The sequence below is a fragment of the Ischnura elegans genome, chromosome 7 (genome assembly GCF_921293095.1).
Source record: "Ischnura elegans chromosome 7, ioIscEleg1.1, whole genome shotgun sequence".
Classification (NCBI taxonomy): domain Eukaryota; kingdom Metazoa; phylum Arthropoda; class Insecta; order Odonata; family Coenagrionidae; genus Ischnura; species Ischnura elegans.
This window is the reverse complement of record NC_060252.1, coordinates 41,823,146-41,847,872: the sequence shown is the minus strand read 5'-3', so window position 1 is coordinate 41,847,872 and position 24,727 is coordinate 41,823,146. Positions and strand designations below refer to the sequence as shown.

Genomic DNA, 24,727 nt, shown 5'->3' with positions numbered 1-24,727 from the left:
ATATGTGAAAATAGCGCTTTCAATTATACTTAATAGCATTTTGTAGCATCTATTTTTTCTTTATTTTCATAATGTATCACCAGTAGTTGACGACAATGTGTGAGGAAACACATTTATTTGAAGAAAAAAATATAGATTAGTTAAAAAAATTATGAGGTATAGCAATAATAAATTAAGGAATAAAATATAAATTAAATAATTAAAAATGATATTAGCAGCCTGAATATCATTTACACAAGTTTAACATCAACATTCAACATGTTTTAACACTTTCTTCCTTTAACTTGTTGCGTCTGTCAGTCACTACTAGATTGTGCTGGCTGAAAAACCTCTCTGCATCCACGATGCTAACTGGTGTCCAGATTATGTCGAGTGCATCATTACCAAACTCAGTTTTTTCTAGGCAGATGGCACTAAATATTAGCTTAACATCGCAGAAGCTACTAGGGTTCTTTCTCAACCTCTAGTTGCTGCCGATGAAAATACACGTAACCATCTTTGAAGCAGTAAAGCCCAATGGCCAGTGGCGTAGTGAGGGGTGGACTCAGAACTATATTTACGAATTTTGCCAACGAAAAGGCAAATTTGTGGTTTAAATATCATGAAAGTCCTGTCATCGCGCCTGTGTCGCATTTTTTCACGTGCATCGCATTTACCGCATGTGCGATTTTCACGTATCACTAATCATCAGTCACCTGAAAATGAAAGGTATTAAAATCTTTTTTCCTCGTCATAGTCATCATGGTGATCTGTGATTGCAATTTTTTCTGTCCATACTTTTTGCTAAATCATAAAAAACCAATGCTAATACTATATTTTTTTACCACATAGTTATTTCTTTGTTTTCTCATCTGTGCATTTGGATTTCACGATGACTTAAGAGTCTTCAAATTAATGGTGGCGTGCAAAATGACTCCTAATTACAAATAGCAATTCTTTTTCCATAATATTAATTTTTATAAAGTCTTTCGACGCACATATTTATATCACTACTGAAGGCACGAGAGAAAAAACGAATTCGGAGTTATTTTTGCAAATATATTTTCAAAATATCTCATGGGCTGCAAGCACCAATAAATATATAAAAACTATTGGCCCTCAAATTAAAAACTCTTGTCAAATCAAGCCTTTAACGGACGTTCATCTAATTTTATGATCAAACTTTTTTTGGTTACAGTTCTGTACTATATCTTTAACTCACCTACTTTACCCTCAAAACATGTTTGCAATAAAAAATTGCAATTAATTAATGAGAGAAGAGATTAATATCCTAAGTTCAGATTTTGACCGAATGAATTTAATAAAATAGCTTGTTATATGAGATTTTGCTCAAAAACTGTTTTGTATGACTCGTTTTGCTGTACATCCAGCATATTACACATTAAATTCATTTGAAAGTGTCTCCACACAAATTTTCACTTGTAATTTTCGTAAGAAACAGAGATATCTCACATGTTGGTGGAACAATCTTGGTTCATTAAGTAAATTCCTTACGCTAAAAAGCAATTAAAAAAGTTGAAATTAACCTGAAAATGTTGCTATGGTATGAAACCTGGGTCGAGCTATTTACTGGACGAATGAACTTAACAAAGTTTTCTTCTTTTATTTTCCATAATGGAAAGGTTTCACATAGTTATGCCTGCCGTATTCGGTTATATTTTGAAACTTGTTCACATTCTTTCCTGGTCTTAAGCTCTTCTGCGTATTTTCCTCAATTTCTCACTTCGTTTCCTCCCTCTCTATCCAAACAGAGGCACAGCATCCACGGGATGATGGAGGAGGAGAACGTTGTGCGGCCCCACCAAGAGATGGCGCAGCTGACGCTCGAGGAAAAGAAGTTCCTATTGGCTGTGGAGAGGGGAGACGTGGCCTCGACGAGGAGGTAAGCGGACATTTTCACGCCACCTTACACGTTTCCCCCTAATTCTCATAGTTAACGTAACGTCTCCTCATTCTTAATTCGTTTCGAATTAAGAACAAGGTGACATATTTTTTGTGCTCATTGCAGAGGGGATTGATTGCGCGTTCAGTTCACTTTAGGTTCCTTATAAGTGCAACAAATACCTTGAATATAAGATATAAAGCATGGTACCAATGTGTAGCGTCTCCTAAGCTATACCAGACCACTCCAGACCATGAACTTGGATGAAAGACTAACCCCAGACTAAGCCACACGCGTGCAAAATTCACTCACTCAACTTAGATAAGTCAAAATATTTCCCTGAAATGTACAGCACTCCGATGACATTCCTTTCCAACGTCTTCGCAGGGGACCATTCGAGCAACATTCAACCTCCCTCCCCTTCGCCCCTTGCAAATGCAAGGTGTGAATGCAAAAATTAGGTGTGGCCAGTAACAAAAATGCAAATTATTCCATGCAGAAAACACACGAAGTCATTCGTATTAACCGTTTTAAAGTCCCAGTCCGCTAATAAGTTGGCACGCGAATTTTAAAAAATACACTCATTGCTCTGTCGCAGTTGGTCAGGAAACGGTATACCATAATTTTGAGCCATTACAGGTGGAGTTTAGGATTGAGGATCCATGATCTTTTAGAAAAGAAGCCTTAAGAACATTAAGGATGCGGATGAAAGATAGTATGTCGATACCATATCGCAAAATGTAGCAGTGACGGCTTGCAAAGAAGAGTGGTATTTGGTATGGACTCAGTAGAAGACGAAGGAAGGGAGAAGTAAATTTCATTTCTTTTGATTCCTTTGTACATTTACTAAGCCGTCGATGACTCGTTGACATAGAATGTGGTTGTATCAGTCAGACGTATAAAAAAGCTTTTAGTTTTTGCTCGACGGCGAAGAGGATATAGTAGAGGTTATGAGCTCTGTATATCTATTTAACTATCCCCCAAAATCATTTTGTTTGGTAGGCCTTTGTTGTTTCATAGCTACTTTCAAATAACTTTTCGCCAGTGAGAATCTTCAAGATTTAGAACTCCTTCCATTCTCTAGTTTCCATATATATTTCGCTCAACTAAATCAATATTTTCCCCGAAGTAAATACACTAAGCGTAAACCTTTGCTTTTCCTTGAGAACAAAACTCACCTTTAACATTTATAAGCCTTGGGAAAGAGTACTTGAGTTCGTAGATCACAACTCATGCTTTACTCGGTTTTAACTCCGGGAGGCCTGCTACAAATTTTAAGATGACGGAGGCTAGCAGTGCCAATCTGCCTGTTCCACAGCCAGGTTGACTCTGCATCTAATCTACATAATAACCTGCGAGCCACCTCTATGGTGTTTTGAAGGGGGTGATCAATCACCAGCATGCAGTATGCAATTGGACTCCCACATGCACACCACGCGATCCAAAAAAACATCACGCATACTAACAAATCATACTACCATATGCTGTTATAAATAATAATAAAATTCATAAACCTGCATTAACTTTTACGTAACTTAGTAGGCTACACTACAAGTCATCTAATCTCCTTATGAGTTCTAACGCTGCCGTTATAATCTCTTATTGATCGTGGAAAAAAGACATTCTTATTCTCTCTGTTCTACAATGTTGCACCTCTGCTTGTTGCTTGAGTTTTGCAAAGAGAGCCACAGCAGTAAATAGACAGGAATCTATTATGGCTTGCCACTGTTTGTCTCCCATTTTGTGGGCAGGCTGTTTTGGTCTGTATTGCGCGTTTTTTTTTTTTGCCCGTAACTTCACGGAAAGTCTAGCTACAGCGCTATGATAAAGTTGAAAATGTGCGTGCTGAGATTTTACGTCGAACACACTAAATTCCATTCCTGTAGCATATGGTACGACTGAGGTACACCCTAAAGTGTAACTTCTCAAAATGCAGACAGACTGACACCCAACAAACTTTATACATATAGATACATGCTTCCGTTGCCTCCCTCCCTGGATCCTAATGCTGGACCCCATGCACGTAAATGCTCGCCCATTAAACGAGGCTGCTCGGTTCTGTGGCGCCTATTCTTGGAGCTACCCTACGGCTATCGAGTGCTTGTTGACAGTCAAGCAGCATTAAGACTCGATGCTGGGAGGCTGGCGACTACCCATGTCATGAATTCGCCAATCAATGCATATTGGTCGGGAGTAGCGATGGAATTTCCTCAGTGTAGGCATACTTCTATCATTCACCCGCTTAAAGTGATAATTAGAATCTTGGATTATTAGTCTGAGAATAAAATGATAAATTGTTTGCCAAAGTTTCGTTTGCCAACGAATCGTAATGGCAAGAAAGATCAAATACATCAGTTCAGGCACTGAATATCTCAGTATAATATTTGTTTTTTTCATTAAATCCAAATTTATGATAACTATGATATTTTACTAGCTTAGCTACAAAGGGTAAACAAATGTGTGCAAGTAAGGTATGTCAAAAATCTTTTCTTTTCTTTTTCATTTATGTACAATTGAATTATTTTTGTATTTTTCTGCTGTAAAAAAAGCCTTCTAAAACTCTTTAATGCATTCATGTATTAATTTATACTAACCATTATGATTCATAGCCCTGAAGAAGATATAAGAAATATTTCGAAAAGTTGGCAAACAATTTTGCATTTCATTTTCAGACGTGTACTTCAAGACTTTATTCATTGCTATATAATTGAGGTCAAGAAAGAGAAATCAATTTACTACAAGTGATCTATGAGTTGTACTATAGAGGATGAAATTTATGATTCATTCTTGGAAAAATGCATATAAAAACCATAGACTTATCAGGAGAGGTCGTAGCTAAACTTCTCACCTTTAGCTGTCGAAGCCAGGGTTTCGTCATATCGTTCTGCCTCGGGTAAAGAAAAAATACAGAGTCTATTATGAAAAATATAGTAATAAAAGCTCAATATTTTCTCAAAGAACAGTTACAAAATCCCTTTCTAACCCCCCAAAAAAAGAAAGTTAGTCGGATGCGTAACCTAAAAATATACAATTCTATGAATGCTTGTCCAGGGCAATAATAATTATTATTGTATTAAATAAGTAAATATAACGTTCCTTCGGTTCTTTGGCAATCTCGGGTTATGCCGCAAAATGGAGTAATTATGTCTTACTCTTGCGAACGGGAAATCTAACACGCCATAGATGACAACAGCGGCCGCATTTGTAAACAGGACTCTGCTGGTTTCAATTTTATGCACTATCCTCTCAATGAACCTCCATATTTACCTAAGTAGCTATAGTTTTAGCTCGTATACTCCTGTTTCTTGCAAATTATTTCATTGCTTCGTTTTATACTAGGTGGCATGGGCGGATTTAAGGGAGGGGGGCACGGGGGCACGTGCCCCCCACCAGAGGCTTAAAAAATAAACAAGAGTTTTAATACGGCTTTCATTAAGTTCATTTTATTTTGTGTATTGCGTAGCTTCGATCATTCAATTTAATGTTAACAACTTTCATATCAAAATAAAATTAATATATTCTACAGTAATTGTTGTATTTTGTTCTCAAATATGAGGAGACCTGTCAGACTCTTGTGTCCCCCCATTAAAAAATCCTGGATTCGCCCCTGATTGGTGGTGAATTGTCGATTTATATCTATATTAGATTTCTTTTTTTTTTATCCTTCTTGTACACTGAAAAAAAGTGTACATTTCAATCCAGTGAGCCCGCTTCATCTTGTACCTCTGCATACAATATTATTTATGTGCGCCAGTGTTCAGCCCACGGAATTGATGCATTGATTGATGAATATGTAGGTAACCAATTTTTTCGTGCTCATTTTTTATCTTTCAATATTCTTAAACGTATTTATTGAAATGTAATTACTCAAAGTAATGATGCGCGAAATAATGCGCTTTCAAAATTCTCGTTATTCATTTTTCATGAAAGAATGACTATTTTGAGCGCAAATTCAGACACACTTTCTTTTCACTTTTCACCCCTAAATCCACACCTATACCACCAAGTGTAGAACAACATAGTGGAATAATTTGCATGAAACAGGAGTATATGAGCTAAAACTAGAACTACTTAGGTAAGCATGGAGGTTCTTAGAGAGGAAAGTGCATAAGATCCCAGCAATTTCAGTCTAAAATCAAATTTTGCTAGCGGCTGTTAAAGCGTTTTTGGACGGCGTCAAAAATGATTAGCTAAAAATTGTGTCTGGTTGTGTTAAAATGTCATGTTCACGCTGACTCGCCTCACGCACCAGAGTGACTTTAAGAGCGATAGGGGACATATTGCTTCCACCTATTCCTTTATGATGGCATGGTTACACGACATAAGAACTGCTCCACAAATATCCTTTTGATCTATTCCCAAGAAAATTGTTTCCATGCCAACGATGAGAGAGAGAAGTACTCTTAAAACTGTACGGTGTGATTCAGAGGAGAATTGCACAAATGTCAACAGTCTGATACTCGGTAATATTTTTTTTCCCGAACCATCAACTTGAGTTGCCAAAATTTGTGGAAACTTGTCTACTATCTATATGTCAGTTTGTCCGCTACGCGTTTCCATTTGGCTGCACAGATTGCGACCAAAATTAGTACATAGGTGCATCTCATGATTCCAAACGCCGTAGTGCTACTTACGGTTGCATCCGACGTGTCCTTTGCACCGTTTTCTCATTACTGTTCGTTACGTCACGTACAAATACAAATTCTGCGGTTGGAAACCCTGCCAGGTTGGCATACTTCTTGACATGCTGAAAGAGAAAACATAAAAATCCTGATATGTGACCATGAGTTCCAAGTTCAAAAGTACTCACTTCTCTGGGCACTGTCCTTCGCGAGCAACGCATTGCGGCCTGCTAGTCACTGAAAAAACATCTACGTACCTGATACACGGATATAACCTAAAATTAATCCATTCATAAAATTTATTTCCTTCGAGACGACCAGATTCCACGTCTTTACTGAAAATGAGTCAAATGGCATTTCTGGTGCATTTTATGACCTAGGCCAAGGTTTCAGATTATGTTTGATGTCTATTTCCATTCTAAGACTAAAATTTAACTTTATCTGAGCACTGAGATTGCCTCATTCCCGTGTGGTAGAGAGAAAAACGTGACAAAGTACAGGTGGCGGGTATTTTTAAGGCGAGTCGTCGATTTTACTCAAGGAAAAATGAATCTGTTTCACCCGTCAAATTTCTTGAGACAAAGGAAAAATGTATTCACACATCTGGAGCCGAGGGTAAACAAAAACAGTGGCGCGCGTCAACCATAGCTTGGAGCAAGCGCAGCTCCTCATTTTGTGTAGCTATAAAAAGCTTGATCAGGAGGAGAAATTCGAGCCTCGAACCTGGAAGGCGCAGTGATGACGGAGCAAGTAAATCTCGACGCGCCCTTCCCCGGCATCAGTGGCGCGGCCGGCTCCGGAACCAGTGGATTGGTGAGGCATTTGTTGCCGCATTTGACTGCCTCGTAAATATACAGTTCAGTGACCTGTGTTACTCTTCCTGCGTCGTCGACATCCATTTTCTCCCTCGACAATCAGATTTGTTTTCATTCAACCATTTTTATTTAACTGCATTGATATTCATTCACTTAATAATTTATATTTTTGGCATGTTTGTAGTAAACTTGCATGGAGCAATGCACGATCGGTGAGAGCTCACACATATACTGCTGGCATGTGTAATGGGTCAACTACATTGGACCACTACGATGACGCAGCGTATTGCATCCTGCATGTTCGAAGTAGCGTGGCCAGGAATAATGTTCGGGGGGGGGGGATACAAAACCAGGGGGTGAAATTTTTGAAAAACAGGGTAATAATGAGACGGTTTTTAACTAATTTTAACACTTATATAAATCGAAAAAACTTCTTTTTTCAAAGAAATCTTTTGTAAATTCATAATTTTTCATTTTTTTTTCTTTTGTGATGCTTAGTAAGTGTGCTTTTATATTTCGGGGGGGTCCGGACCCCCTGACGCCCCTCGCTTCGCCACTGCATGTTGGTGTATACTAACGAGATGCTTCGCAGGGTATTACGTAAGTGTAGATATGTAGACTTCGTCATGGAGAGAGAAGTGATTTTTCATTCAAATTTTCCGTGGCTTTTTTGGGATATCCGTTCTTCCTGTGACCCGCGTCATCCCAGTGAAGTTAACAGAAATATATAAATTCTGTGAAAAACACACCATTTTGAACTATTTTTTACCTTGAAGATGATAAAGTGCCATTGAAACCTAGGTTTGCAGTTAAGGGTTATGATCGTGGAAAATTGCTTATGCTTCTTTCAATGTGGAAAAGTTTTATTCCATCACGATAATTTCTTCTGATTTTATACACTCATCATCCCTTTATCCAGAAATTTAATGCTCCAGTGCTTTATATATAACTGTTGATCGGACGGAATTGGAATTGATGAACTGTATATCTCTTTATTTTGGTCCAGTGTAAGAAAATACCCAGGCAAATCTCTTCTCTAAACATGGGTGTTTCTGCTTTTTGATTTCCACATGGATCAAATCAATACGTATTCCATAGAATGGGCATTTTCATCGTCACATTCGTTTTCCAGTATCAGTTATACTTACACCGCATACCATCTTCATCCTCTCGTTTATTACTCCCAGCAGTCGAACATAGTCGCCATAATCTGACCAGACTATCATGAGAGCGTGGTAAATGAATTTATAGTATCAGTTGACGAGCTATAAAATTTATCCATGATTTATTGGTTAGTACCTCATTGTTCGGTCTAATTTTACGTAATTTTAGCACATTCTTTAGAAATGTTCCCCAAAAATCTCTCCTGTTAGGATCATTATGCTCGTAAAATGTGTTTCTCAATCTTTAAATATTTTATCTTCGTGTGGAGTATCACCTCGTGGCAACTTACCGCTTTTTTGTTGTGATTGAAGCGTACACTCATGCAATCGTGAGGCCATCGAAAAAAATTGGTTCCTGGAATTGCGTTTTAAAAAGTCAAATTTACATGGTTACTACTTTAAAATAAAACTGGAAATATTCTATGTTTTACTTGTGATACATCAAAGCAAGAGTGACCTAAGAGTCTGGTTTTCAATCAGTCTCGTCCCATAATTACAGACGGCCAAAGTAAAGACATCAGTGACCGTCAGGTCGTCCCGCTGTGTCTTCGAGTGAGAACATCGGTAATTTTTATTACGTATTTTCTTCGAATGTGGGGTAAATCATCCCGAGAGGAAATCATAATACTCTTTCTCGACTTTATGCGTGTCCTTTTATGAGCACGATTGAGTTTGTAAATTAGTTCCAAACAGTCTTGCTTTTCGATTGCATAGAATCAAAGTTATTTCCGTAGTGAAGCCACGATAATAATTCTTAGCCGCAATGAAGTATCGCTCCTGACAATAAATTCATGTTATTTTATATGATGCATTAGTTTCAGCGAAGTCGATGGTTTAAAATTCCTGTATCCAAGATAATACCTGTGTTACATAATTGTGATTTACAAATTATTTTTAATGCCTTAAGACATACGTCCTTTCGGTATTGGTACCGATATTTTTTGGAATTCTCAGCCTTACCAGTATTATTTAGCCTTGATTTGATGAGTCATGTTGTTATAAATACTGCTGGTAATAGATCTAAAAAGTAGGATTCTCTTCCTTTACTAATTTTTAAATAATTACTTCCTTCTACTGGAATTCAAAATGATGTGACTTGTAATTTTAAATATCGTAAAAATGAAAATAGTTCCGGCTAGTGAAAAAATTGTGAGAATTATGTGACAACACCTTTGGATTTGACGTTATTGGCCATTTTACTCGATTCAAACCCTTTAATATTTCAAACTTCATTCATTTTACCAAAAAAGGTTAATGCCTTTTCAAATCATTTGTGTTTACTGGAACAGCATATTGTACAAGTACGTAGGCAGTGGCGGATCCAGAGTGGGATATCCTAGATACACTAGTATGTACACTAGATAAAATGATAATTTTGTTCAGTTACCGAATATATACAGGTGAGGTGAGCCCCTTAGCTTCCCTTGCTACTATCCTGGATCCACTATTGTACTTGGATATAAAATGATGAAACGATTTTGTTTAAACTGTGATTATTTTAATGAGAAACCTCCTAGTCCCCGTTTCTCTGGGCTATGCCTTCACCGATGTAATAGTATTTTCCATATGACTAAAATTTGAAGAGGCTTTAGGTCATTGGAGTCTCTGTTTGCTCTTTTTGTTCTCTAGTGTTTTACATTGTATCTTTCACCTAAAAAAGAACACATTTTTCCTATTTTCGTTTGAAAGCTTATCTTCTTATTTCACTTTTATTCATTGCATTTGAATTGTTAAATATCCAAATTATTATTATATGTTACCTTAGGTACCTCATTATGTACATGAATTTTGTTGTTTTGTATAAAACTATGTTAAATTGCTTTTATGCTACACAAAATTTTCCTCGTACGAATATATCATTAAAGTAAGAAAGTACCCTGGTGGTCACTTAAAATATTTTAAGGTCCGTCTTGTTAAATCTTTCTGGCGGCTTATAAATCCAAAATTTTCTCGTAGGGACATGGATAAAATACATCATTATGCAGCATAAATTTTAATCCACGAAATATATAATATGATACAAGTTATGCATTTATTTTCTTTGTGTTATTATCTGAAATCATATCAATTTTTAATGGAAAAATAATTCTTGCAAGCCTGCAGTTGCCACATTTTTTCGTTTGGCCTTGTGAAGTCTCTCACTCCTATTGCTCATTCTTGCTCCTTTTATCCTCCACCACTGTCTTTTAAATCCTAGAGAGAGAAATAAAGAATATTTTATTCTGGATTTAGAAACCCCTTCGCCGCATTTTAACCTCATTCCATTGCGTTTGAAGGCCTGTTTTGTGTCGCTTACTACTTGACTTGATAGCACGAAAACGTAAATAAGCCATCACGAGGAAAATAAGCAGAAATCGCCTTCTTTTAAAATAAGGCATGGAAAAAATAGAGAACTTTTGGCCGTTCACTGTAAATGTATTTTACGTTTTTTTTTTTTGAAACACCAGTTTACACACGATTTGTCTTCACCTTGTGCTGTTACATCCTCGCTGAATCAACTAGTTCTGTTCATCAAACGGATGCTATGCTTTTGATGTGACCAAAGAATAGAATTTCTTAAGAACGTTTTACACGGGGCACGCAAATGCACCATCTGACGTGTACGCAAAGGTGCGGTCAAAATTGCGTCGCGTAAAGCGGTGGATTTCTAGAACGCGTGCTAGAATGTATGGACGTGGGAAGGCAAAATGCGAGGGTCGTTCAATAAGTCTTTAAAATTTCCGAGAGATTGCACTCTTAGTATCAAAAATTAATGTTTACCTGTAAGCAGCACTCTTGACTAGTCACCTGTCCGAGTTTCAGCTGTAACCATGCCATAGTTAAATTGTTGTGGTCGATTGTGGTGAACAACTTTCATTTGTTTATAAAAATGGATAAAAGTGAGTTTCGTGCGTTGAATTTTTGTTTGAAATATAGAAATACAAAAACAGTTAAAACAAAGGAATTCTGAATGTGAACAGGCTTCAAAGCAGGCAAAGATGGGCTGGTTAGGTCATAGCAACGACATTTTAGGATGAAATGAAACTTGTTTTTTAAAGGGTTAATAACGAAATAAATCAAAGCTGATCTGTATGAAGTTCACTTCACGTCGTCTCTTGTGTTTGCAACTATTTACAATTTGGTAAATGAATTAACACGTGGCCTTAACATCCAAAAACAATAAACACCGTTCCGGACGCCCTGTGGAAGTGTTTACCCCCGAAATGATTTACAAAATCTACGATATGGTTTTAAGTGATAGGCAAATGAAAGTACGCCATATATTCGAGGACACAGGCATATCGCAATGCACAATTGCTTTAAGTTTACACGAAAAATTGGGTGCGAAAAAAATCTCCGCAATATTGCTGCCGTGTTTGCTCGCAGGGGAGAATAAAAGAAATCCTGTGCTCGACTGCGAGGATCTTTTGGCGCCTTTCCACCGCAAATCTGAAGGTTTTCCTTGTCAATACATAACTGTTGATGAAATATGGATTCATCACTACAATAGAGAGAGAAAACAGTCGAAATAAAGGAATTATGAATGTGAACAGGCTCCAAAGCCGGCAAAGATGAATAAATGGGCTGGTCAGGTCATGGCAACGACATTTTAGGATGCATGCGGAACAATCTACATCGATTACAGAGAAAAGAAAAAAGCGATAACAGGAAAGAGTTTTGCATCGTTATTGGACCGGTTGATGATGGAAATGAAGAAGGCGACCTCCTTTGAAAAAGTTCCACCTTCGACAAGGCAATGCACGGTTACACATCTATGTAATTACCTTGGCCATAATTAAAGTTCCAGTTGATACAAAATTCACCATTTTCACAATATTTAGCCTCCAATAACTTTTTATCATCCCCCAACTTGAATAAATGGCTTGTCATGGAGTTGAAAGGAGACAAGGATGATTTTTTTTAATTACCCAAAATAATTTATACCTTTTTTCCAAATACTTATTGAACGACCCACGTAGACCCTGTTGTAATTTCGTTCGTGCATTCGCGCCATTGCTTAACTTGCGCAATTACATGCCACGTGTAAAACGGCCTTCTTGGTTGCTTTTTTGTACATTTTATGCCTCATCCGCAAAACGAAGCTCAAGGTAAATAGTATCGATTCTCCGATTTGTGAAGTTCATTGTATATTTATATTTCTCAGTAGTTTTCTCAAGAAACCCATATTGTTTTTATAACAGTTTCAATGGATTTTAAAGCATCAAAATAATAATGCATCTAAATACAAATTCTATAGCATAATTTGGCTACCTATTCACGCATATGAAATATTTGATATTGTTTCTGTTGACGCTGGCGTGTGTATAGGAACTATTTTTCTATAAATTGCGTTAGAAAACGTTAGTGTAGAATCAGGTGAAATTAGCGTGAAAATTAACGTGACAATTAGTCGAATTTAAACTATCGGGAAAATTACCATGATATTTTAGGATTTAGGAAATTTTGAATACCGTGTCAGAGTCATTTCTTTTTGTTTTTTCGTGCGATTCTTATCCTTGCTATGTTAGTTCAAACCGCGAATGCATCTTGGAATGGCAAATTTCATTGATATAATGAGGAATAGGGAAGTAAAATATTTGAACTAGAAGAAATAAACTTCGAAACCACTTAAATCAATTTCATTTTAGCGTGCCTACGGCGATTTGCGATCATTTTTTCGCAAGAAAAATTGGTGGTGACCAGTCCACGCTTACTTTTTTCTTCTGTATTCGCCCTAAAGCTTCGAAGCTATATTTTGTGAAGTGCTTAATTTAAAGTTACCGCTAATTTTTTCTACAAGCAGACCTTTATACTCTGAAGTCGCGTGATTTCTTCACTAGCCTTGGCTTTCGTGGATTGTGTCCAGCCTGGTCGAACGCTTTTGTTTATGTTTGCTCGCGTGCGGGAAGAAATTAGCCTCCTCGACCGCAGACTACATTGACCGAGCGTGTTTTTCGCTTGCACAGCGGTGGGAAGGGTTGATCCGACGGAGAGGGACAGAGAGGGTGATGTCCTTCCAAGGATGTCAGCCAAGGAAACTCACATTCCCTCGAGGGAATCCTCTCGACTACCCTGAGACCATTATCGCCCCACCCTAGGGGTCTTGCTCAGTTCCATGATTTCCCCCGGGACATCACGAACCCCTCACGCTGGTCCGAACCCTGTTTTATCTCCTTTTTTCTTTTTTTTTATATTTTGTTTTATTTCGTTGCTTCCTGCGGAATGATTTCCGGCCACGGTACCTTTCTCGGTCTTAACGTCCGACCACATGACAGGCCCTGCCACTCACCTAACCCACGGCGAAGGGTCGTGCGAAAGAGTTCACTTTTTCCTCCAGAAGGGACCGCGTTTTCTGCCCGTGAGTTTCGTGGCACACTACCCCTCACAATATTTCACAACAGAAGACTTTCCGAGGGTTGTTCAAACCATGTTCTTCCTTTTTCTTCCTGTTCAAAGCGACCATATTTTCCTCACGAGACAAGCGTAGGAATCTCACGCAGTCATTATCAGGAAGAAGTGATTACAAAAAAAATCTTGCTCGTAATTTAGTTCATGAAAATCAATTCTGGGCTTGTTCACATTTTTTTTATTATATATTGTGATATACATATGAATTGTTATTCACATGAAGAAAGAGCTGAGGTTTTCCCGGAGTATGATGATGTTGAAGTTATTTCGGGTTTCCCACCGTCTCATTTCCGTTTCCCATCTCTGCCCTAGGTGGGCAGAGATGAAGAACCTCATCCGGTGGGAAACTCGGAATAACTTCAATGTTATTCATATGTATATCACAATATTTTCCATTAGACGGTAATTCGAACCATGGGCCTTGAAGGCATGGACTTCGCACCGCTGCACTACGGCCAAGAGTTCTTTATTTTCTCCCGCCTTATTCCGAAAGGAGGTGCATTCTGCTTATTACCATCGTGATCGCTTATTTACTATTTCATGATTTGAAAAAAGGAGGAGGCAACATAAAACAGGCCATCTAACTCATTGAAAGGAGGTCGAAATGCGCAGAAGGTGTTTTGAAATCCAGAAAGAGCATTCTTTATTTTCCCCATGAGTATTTAAAAATGATGAAGGGTAAAAGGGTCGAGATTGAGCAATAAGTGCGAAAAACTATGAAGGGCCAACCGGAAAGTAAGGTAGCAGCAGACTCGCAAGTATTATTTTTCCGTAACAAAAAATATGAAGATGATGGAATCGAATAACTCAAAGAAAATAAAACTCTAAGACTTAATTCTATGTTTGATCTGCATTAATAAACCAAGCTTTGGCTCCAAACAAAAATTTTCACGCACTCATTGTGACTTTCATTCCAGAACTGGTATCACGTTAAGGCCGTATTACACGGTACACGGAATTGCGCAATCTGACGTACGTGCGAAGGCTCAAACATAATTGCGTCGTGTAAAGCTGTGAATTACTATAACACATGCGAGAATGGATGCGAGACGGCAAAATAACCCCTGTTCCAATTTCGTCCATGCATTCTCGTAATTTCACGCTATTTTAGAAATAAATGCAGCTCTGACCTGCGCAATTCCGTGCCCCGTGTAAAACGGCCTTTACAGATTTCGCAGATCAAAAGACCTGCTACATAATTTATTTTATCTATGGCTCCGACAAGAAAATTCTAAATTTACCAGTCACAAAAAACACTTATCAACACGGGCTTTGCTGTACTTCAAGTGACCACCAGTGCGCTTTCTTACTTAATTGATATTCGTTCGAGTAAAATTTAGAGTAGTGTTCTGGTAGCTTGGAATTGTTTCCGGTACGATTTGATTTTATGTAATCATTTTTCAATTCCCTGTTAATACAAATTATTCCTTTCCCATTTACATTCCAACGTTCCATTTGGGAAAAGATTTATAAAAACTCATGAAAACTATATTTCGTATTTGTGATTACTTTTATAGCTTTTTTTAATCTACATAAAGCATGGAAGTGTTTTTTCAAGTGAATCGCGTGACATGTGTATACATTGGTCGTCAATTATACCTTTTCAAAATTGGTTATTTTCATCACCTCTGCAGTGAGTGTGCGGTTTATTCGATATTTTTCCCTACACTCGCTCTCCAACAAATGCTCATTTATTCAAAATATCAATTTGTATTACATCGTTAAACTTGTTTTTTTGGTCAAGTTTATATTTATTTTTCAAGCGACAGCAAATTGTTTTCGAAAAAAACTAGAAAGATGTGATTTTTTTCATCGCTCATTTTTTCGTTTTTTTAATCCTCCTAAGTAACTGACAGGATGACAAAATTATTAAATATACTACTCAGTGGCGTAAACTTGGTTTTTTGGTCAAGTGTATGTTTATTTTTCAAGCAACAGCAAAATTTTTGGCGGGTGCCCAATTGGGAACCTGCTTGAAAGCACATTTAAAAAATTTTATTCGAGTTTTCTTTCATAATATCTCTTAATTAGTTGAAAAAAATAAAATATGCCATAATATAATAAAAATCATTTGGTAAGTTATTTGGGCCTTTAAAAGGTTTTATAAAAATTTATATATCTCTAGCATCATTTTTTGAATTACTGGAATGGGTAATTTATTTATTTAAATCTTTATGCATTTATTTCGAAGCTAAAAATTATAAACCTGGTGTTTAATGTTTGAGCAATGAATACCTCTGGAAACCAATCCATGAACGAATAGATTGATTTGGTAATCACATAATCAAATCATCGTTATTACATGCTTATCCAGTGGATACAGGTGATTGATTCTCTCTAATCGAATATCCATAAGGGACCTGCATCTCCCAGCGGAGAACCTACTCATCGTGCGAGGGTTCTGGATCTGACAGTCACATATCCTTCGGAGTTTAAGCATTGTCTCTCTCTTTCCCTCTTGAGGTTTTAATATCTCCCAAATTTAACCGAATGGTGAATCAAAATGTTTCTGGGCGCTGCACAAAATGATAAACTGGATTTTTATTTACTTTTTCAGTGCCATCATTACCGATGATCGCGGACATTCATTGATCACGGATATTCATTCCTTCAGTCTATCGCATCGTTTTAACGAGAAAGATGTGATTTTTACATCGCTTATTTTTTCGTTTTATTATCCTCCTAAGTAACTGGCAGGATGACAAAATTATTAGATATACTACTCTGTCAGTGGATACTACTCTGCCAGTATATTACTCATTGTCAGTCAGATTTAAGTCCATTCTCCGTAGTAGTATATGGAATGCACTCAAAGAAAGAAACCTTTTAGTGCACCGCTTGCAGTGCCCTGCGATTGTATAATAAGAGTCATTCGTAGCAATAGTTATTAATTTTACTTTTTTGGTGATTATTTTCTTCTTAAATTGTCAATAAAAGGTATTGTACACCATCAAGCCAAAGCAAAAAAAAGTTGTAGCCATTGCTACGCTGAATGAAATTCTTATGAATTTGCTGCAGGGAACCATTTATTACCGCTTCACAATACTGACTGCTTCGGTAGCCGAGATTATAATATAGGCGGTGAATTCTCACGAACGCCGCGCTGGAACTTCCTCGGGCATTGTGGAAAGGGACAGAAAAAATTCCGGTCGGCTCCGGGATTTGAACGCAGGCCGTACGATTGGGAGTCGATCATCTATTCACCGTTCTAACTCTTGTTGTGGCTGACAATCTGCCAAATAGTAATTAACGACCCCCCAAAACAAAGACCTTACCCTAGCTGTGAGCCCTACTCATTGCGTATGCCTCTTACCACAGGATCCTGCAGCGGGCGGAGACGGAGTTGCTGAACACGAACTGCGTGGATCCCCTGGGCCGCTCCGCTCTGCTCATGGCCATCGACAACGAGAACCTCGAGATGGTGGAGCTGCTCATCGAGCACAAGGTGGACACCAAGGACGCTCTCCTGCACGCCATCTCGGAGGAGTTCGTGGAAGCTGTGGAAGTGCTGCTCGACCACGAAGAAACGCTGCACAAGGAAGGAGAGCCGCACGTGAGTAACCACCAGTGGCGCAACGAGGGGGGGGGTTTGGGGGATATGAAACCCCCCCCCCCCCAGAGCGCGAAGAAATTTTTAATTTAAACCCTTTTACACATTTGTATTAATATTTTATTATATCATTCTACTGATTAAGGTAGATTTCCATGGAGTACTATAGAAGTGATTTGGGAGCCTCCCTTTCCTTCCAGCGCTGCCTTCTTCAATTCACTGTGAGGCCTACTCCCTTTCAATCTATCTAAACATCCTATTTTTTTCCTTCCCCTCCCTCGTTTCCCTAACATTCTACCCTCGAACACCATTTTCAACATCCCTTCCCCGCTAAGTATTCGCTCCATCCATATCTTCTGTCTCCTCCGTACCTCATCTTAAAGCTGCCTCTCCTCGCCAACCATATCCAGCACTTCGTCGTTCTTTTTCCTCTCCGTCCATTTCACCGTCTCCGTTTTTCTCCATACCCACATTTCGAATGCCTCCAATCTTCTCTCGTCTTCTTTCCTCAGTGTCCACGTTCTGCACCGTAATATAAGTTATAGAATAGTGTAAAGATTAATAAAACACCCCTCAGAAAGCTGTCAAACTCACCATTTTGAACCATTTACACTAAATATTTTCTGGGGGATGACACCACCTCCCAGCGGGTATTTAACCTAGCGGGTATTCCATACCCCCCCCCCTGTTAATACTCACCTCAGGTGGTGTCATGGTGCCGGAACGCGTTGGAACGCCATTCTGGCACTGGTTAGTCAAATAACCATTTTATCAATTTTGTTGCCTCAAAATTTCCAACGTATTATGCATTCCTAACCAATATTCTGGTTAATATGGGTAGGGTAATGAGTAGATATCAACTGAAAATAAGCACGAAGAAAACCAAGATCTTAGTATGCAGCACAAGAGAAGAAGTCAAGACCAACATTAAAATAGGGAGGCAAAAACTGATAGAGGTGGATGAATTCTGTTATTTGGGAAGCAAGATAACTAGTGACGGGAGAAGCAAGAAAGAAATTATCAGCAGAATAGCCCAGGCGAAGAGAGCATTCCACCAAAAGAGAGACCTGCTTACAGCGGGAAACCTAAATATGGAAGTAAAGAAACAATTTATAAGAACCTACATCTGGAGTATGCTCCTATACGGAAGTGAGGCATGGACAATGACCGCAGCGGAGAAAGCAAGGATAGAGGCCTTTGAAATGTGTTGCTACAGAAGAATGATGAAAATCAAATGGATCGACCGAGTTAGTAACGAGGAAGTCCTAAGAAGGGTAGGAGAGAAGAGAAGCCTCATGAAAACCTTAATAAGAAGACGGAACAACCTTATAGGCCACATCTTGAGACATGATGGCCTGATGAAGACAATCGTCGAAGGACAAGTGGAAGGCAAGAATGGAAAAGGAAGACCCCGAACAAAATATATGGAACAAGTAAAGAGAGATGTGAAAGAGAAGAAATACGTAGGAGTGAAAAGCTTAGCTGATAGGAGAACTGAGTGGAGAGCTGCGTCAAACCAATCCTAGGATTGTTGACCAGTGATGATGAACCAAAACAAAAATTTAGTAATAAAATGTAAACAATAACTTGTAATAAAAAACACACAGGGTAATATTTCACTTCTATAAAAAGTTAAGGAAAGTGCGTTCCGGCACTGCTAATTTTGCCATGACGTCATTGCCACCCACCTAAACCCCCCCCCCCCTTAAACTTAATTCTTAGCTGCGCCCCTGGTACCCACTGCGTTGTGTCTGCCACTCGGGAACGCATTGAAACCTGCGTAAAATCTGAGTAAACCATCCAACAGGGGAGCAAACCTATTTTTTAAATATAATTTTGGGAATTTCATGTTGTTTACTTCCTCCTCTTATATTGCTTACACCCACGTTTGCCTAGAAAAAAAACTTTTTGTTTCAAGCTATAATCACCGATTTGCTCTTTCCATTTTTGATAGTTCTGTAGTCAGACCATCAAATTATCGTTGTCATGATTAATCGATTATTGAATGTGTCACAATATTTAATACCCCTCTTACAACGTGTCGAAGTTAATTCAAGGAGGGCAAGTGGTTATTTTATCAAATAAAGAGTTTGTAAATGTCCATGAGGATTGCCGTGCTTCAATATTCAGGAATCGATTTCTTTCTACTTCGAATTCTTTGAGGCATGTTTGTAACAGAAACAAATATGTGTCGTAATTAAAAATAATGAATTCAGTAATGTTATTTTCTGTGAGCCTTTCGGAATAAAGCACAGACTAGGATATTCGCATTGAAAATATAAATTTTGAAAAATCTCTTGTAAGATTAGATATATGGGGTCGAGTCAAACCTCGCGACATCTCACCGAAGGGGAAATACCAATACGATACCTTCCTTAAGTACTCCATGATACATCCAATGCAGCGTTCTACAGTTGATAACACAACATGTATCATAATTATAAGTCAGCAATCTGAGGATTGTATAGGATTTGGTCTTTCCTCGGAGGATTATTGTCATAATTAATTCTCGGGATTCTAGCCGAATGATATTTTTTATCAAATTACTAAAGGTTTCGCGGTCCATGTTTGTAGATTTATGGATTTTTTTTGGGAATATCCCGCGTCAGGTTATTAAAATGGCCGACGTTTCTTCTCCTATGCCGGAGACCTCATCAGGGCAAATGATTTTTTTATGGCTATCGTTTCAACGGAAAACTCTTCCTTCGTTCTCGGAGCAACAAGATTAACAGGACTTTTTTCTTTTGCTTATACTTATATAGCCGTCCGATATGGGGGGGGGGGCATTTTTGTCTCCTTTTCTCTATTATTTGCTTCAATGTTTCTATTACCTGTTATGGATGTACCGTACCCGGATGTACGTTTTACATTTCCCTTCTTAAACCTGATTTCCATGACTATTATGAGGAGACAACCCTTCACGCATAAACCATAGAGACTATTTGAGCTTCGTCAAAGGAAATGATGTGATCATCCGATTGGTTATGTTCAGCCATGGGAGATTTTTTCCGATTGAACAGTCTTATACATCTCCTGTGCCCTTTTATACGGGTATCCATCGTGCGGCCTGTTTCTCTTTTACTGATATACTTTCCCGAATTTACATGAGATACGGTTAACTATAGGTGTTTCGTGCCCCAGTTCCTACTTCGCAAATTACCATGCAGATTTTTCTGTGTTTTATGCATTGTTTTGTTTGGAATGTTATCCAAATAAAATTTCACCCAGCTGGAATCCCGTGAGTTATTGACGAATCCGAAGATTGGCTTGATGCTGCTCTACGCTGCCTTCTTGTCAGTTAACATTTTCATGTTTACGCATTTCTTCTCATCATCTTCATCACATCTTCAATAACCAGTCTTTTGCAACACATTCTGGGTCTTCCTTTGCCGTTCTTCCCATCAACTTACCCTTCAACGATAGTCATCATCAGTTCACCATGTCTCATGATGTAGCTAATTAAATTTTCCCGTCTTTATAGAAGGGTTTTACCTTTTTAGAAGGATTCTCTTTTTTTCCACTCTTTGTCAGTCTCCACCATCACTCAGCCGTTCGATCCATTTCATCTGAATTATTTTTCTGTTGCACCGCATTTTTAATGGTTCCACAAATTTCTACTAGCGGACTACGTGTACCACACGCAAAATTTAAGGAGAGGTATGCTTCTTCTGAAACATCTCCTCTACCACCGAGATTCAAACCGGAAACGTAGGAATGGGCTGCTGTTGTTATATATACCCCTTTCTAACCAAAATAGTGATAAGACAAAAAATTTTTATCGAAATAAATCTAAAATAAAGTTATAAGTGGTCAAAATGGCTCCTTCAGGCAGTCAAGGATCAAAACAATTATAGCTCTATAAATTAGAGCAAGCAATGTTAATGAAAGAAAGTCTTTCATGAAATATAAGGCAATTGATAAAAAAAGTCTACTTTGGCGATCCTAAATCGAAGTCATTGAAAAGGATAGAGCAGGTTATATCATTGTTTATCATTTTCAATAAAAGTAACAGAAGCAGGCGTCATATAGTGGAATGACATTCTAAGTTTTTAAAAATAACACTAAGATGGCAATATTCCACAGGTTTATTTTCCGTACAACGCGTTTCGACCGTTAGGTCATTATCAAGTACAATAATGTTGTTTTGTAATGTTGTAACATTATTGTACTTGATAATGACCTAACGGTTGAAACGCGTTGTGCGGAAAATAAACCTGTGGAATATTGCCATCTTTGTGTTATTTTTAAAACTTAGTTTATCATTTTCATTTGGAAAATTTCTTTTCCAAGAGTACCAACCCGGCGATAATTTCCGACAATGGATACTTTTTCTATTAAGGTAAGGTATATCTCCGGATCAGAGTCGGCATCCTGCTTGCCGAATTGAGACGCGACGTGACAGAAAATTTTCTTGAAAAATAGGCTTCTCTTCATGGACAGCTACGCAGTGAAAGCTTCCGTCTGCATTAACTGGAGGGGTTTGTTTGGTTTTAATTAAGCGTGCGATATCAATCCTTCGGTGAAAGAGTCCTTAATACGTTTTTATGATCCACGTTAAACTTACTGGATTGGATTTTCTATCCTCCTGCCTGAGGAAGAAATGAGAACACCAACGCCTCTTGGCCGCAAACCAATACTTCTTAAGAAGACTTCCATTCACACCTCCTGAGACTTATTTCTCGTGATCTTATTCTTATTCCTTATTCACGTTTCCCACCTAGATTCCTTGATAAAAAGGAATCATCATATTTCCTCATTGCATGCTCATTTAGGTATGATTTCTAAACTATTCTCTGTACATAATGGGAATATAAAGAACCTTTTTCAAAGCTGGAAAGCCATAAATGTAGATCTAGTACATTTTTCTCTTGCCTTTAATTATTTTATGATATATTCATTATAATACGGTAGCGATATACCGTTAAATATTTCCCAGAGAAATATAAATTATTTTGTTAAAATGCGGCATTCATGTGTTGGGAATATAAATCTATAATGAAATGAAAACTACACATGCCAATTGCATTATTTTGCGTTTTCGTTCATACGATTAGCATTCCATAAAGATTACGAGTACTCTTTCTACGTTCTATTGAGAAAAATTATGAAAATTAATGAAAAAATCGAAATGCGTATAAATTAAAAAATTATCTCAAGTAAAAATTATTCTGAAGATACAGAAATTGAGTATTTTCAGCAATTTCAGGAATGTTACGGGTTTTTAAGTTGGTAATATTATGGTAGAAAAAGTGGATAACTTTACTTAGTATTGACATTTTTTTTCTGGAAAATGGACTACCTAAAGTGCTGCGAAAAGAGAGTATACAATGGTGTTTGTAGTTTCGGTACTATCAAACATATTCCCACGCTATCGGAAAAGCTACACGATCACATCACAATAGGGTAGTTTCCTTCATCAAAGAAAACGAAAGGCATTGATTGCGATTCATTACCCACCATTAGTGTATTCATAATACACAAATTATTTGGTTTTTGAAATACCGGTTTAGACGAATGGCAAGGGTCAAATTTTATCCTCATTTGAAAAAGGCCAGATTGGCGCCCATGCGATTCCACTCCGCATGACGTCACAGGGACCTAGTTTCTACACGAGAGGATAGGAGTTATACATCGTCTGAGGTTACCAATGCATGCATGAGGCACAGAGCTCAGGGAAACATGTCTTAATAATCACCTATTAAAACTGGCTAAGTTCGGAAAGTTTTCTTCGTTTGATAAGGTATTAATAAACCTTTTTTAAGCCATGCGCTACCATCCAGCAAGGTACTCGGCTATCCGCTAGCATCCTGCGACGTATCAGCGCTAAGCCTCGCCTCAAGGTCACCTCACCGGGCGGGAGGGGGAACCAGAAATACGACGTACGGAGATATTTCCCTGCATTCATACTTAAGCGTCGCGTTTTCGCGCGCTTGAAAATTTTCACTTCTCATTTAATCGCGAAAAATAGATGTTGTCATTTAAAAATCTAAAAGCGTGAAATACGTACTCCAGGAGTAATAATCTTTCGATTAAAGCAATAAAAAAATAATAGGAAACCACCCTATTCATGTGCTGGCTGTCGAAAAGTCGGTAGCGTTTCACTTCCTGGGGCCGTATTCTGTATCTCCAAACCAATCGGTGCGGCACCGATTCGTCGGGTGGGACGTCACACCGACTCCCGGCAAGCAGCCGTGCGATTCTGTACGAACCCGATCGGTGTGGCACCGACGTGAGGACGGGAGATCGTCGGTACCTTTTTGGTGTCGGTACGGCCACCGACGAGTGGGTTTCATCAACTCCCCGGTACGCATTGTACGTTTTATTTTGTTTTCACCTCATCACCGAGTAAAAAATGAGGTTTGCTGCAATGTTATTTTTTCTCCCCCTTCGAATAGGCCACTATAATTCACTGTGTCATCATCTATATTGATTACCTTGACAGAAATATAAGATATTGGTTAATAAACATGAGGTTTGCCACCATATAATGACTTTCTCTCATTTATGCTACCACTTTCACTCGCTTGTAATAGGATTTATTTCACTCTATCGTCATTCATTTGCTCTTTTGACATAAAAAAGATATTTTTGATTAAATATGAGTTTTGCCGCAATGTTATCACTTTATCTCACTCTGAATAGGCAACTATTATTTAACTCAATCACCATTTGGCGTTTCTCTCGACATAGAGATAAGATCTTTTTATTTAAATATGAAGTTTGCCGCAACGGTATCAGTTTCTTTCATTTGTAATAGGCAACTATATTTCATTTTATCATCAGTCATTGATTCCCTTGACGATAAAAGAAGATATTTGTTTATAAGTATGAGGTTTTGCCAAACGCCTATTGACATTTTCTCTCACTTGGAATGCGCAACTTATACATTTGTATTTCACCCAATCACAATTTCTTTAATTCCTCGTCATTACACTTCTTTAAATTACACCCAGCTCCATATTTTAATAACAATTTCCTAACTTGTTCCTCGAATATAACATTTACATTTGCTTTTGAATCCTACGTTCACGTTCCATGGTATGTAATTTTCGTCTGCTACGGTGCCAATGGCATAACCTTCCGTTGATAACATTTACACGGAACTTATTTAACAACAACTATATTACCAAATCATGAATAAATAGCAATATACGGAACCAATATATAAAAAGGAAACTACGGTCTCAAGTATAGTTTCAATAATTCATTCCAGCAACAACAATCTACATCACATACAAACTATATTGTGAGGTTTTAATATTGTTTCCTTCGATTCTGTAGATACAGCATTACTACCACACATTAAA

At 37.9% G+C, this 24,727-nt stretch overlaps 1 protein-coding gene across 1 annotated transcript in view; it reads left to right on the top strand.

The window, feature by feature from the left end:
* The window catches only part of LOC124162512 (transient receptor potential-gamma protein-like), a 168,406-nt gene that overhangs the window by 102,976 nt on the left and 40,703 nt on the right, over nt 1–24,727 (top strand). Inside the window, exons 2-3 of the mRNA XM_046539078.1 lie at nt 1,752–1,882; nt 17,189–17,423. Of these exons, the coding sequence (XP_046395034.1) occupies nt 1,752–1,882; nt 17,189–17,423 (366 nt within the window). The remainder of the gene's footprint in view (nt 1–1,751; nt 1,883–17,188; nt 17,424–24,727) is intronic.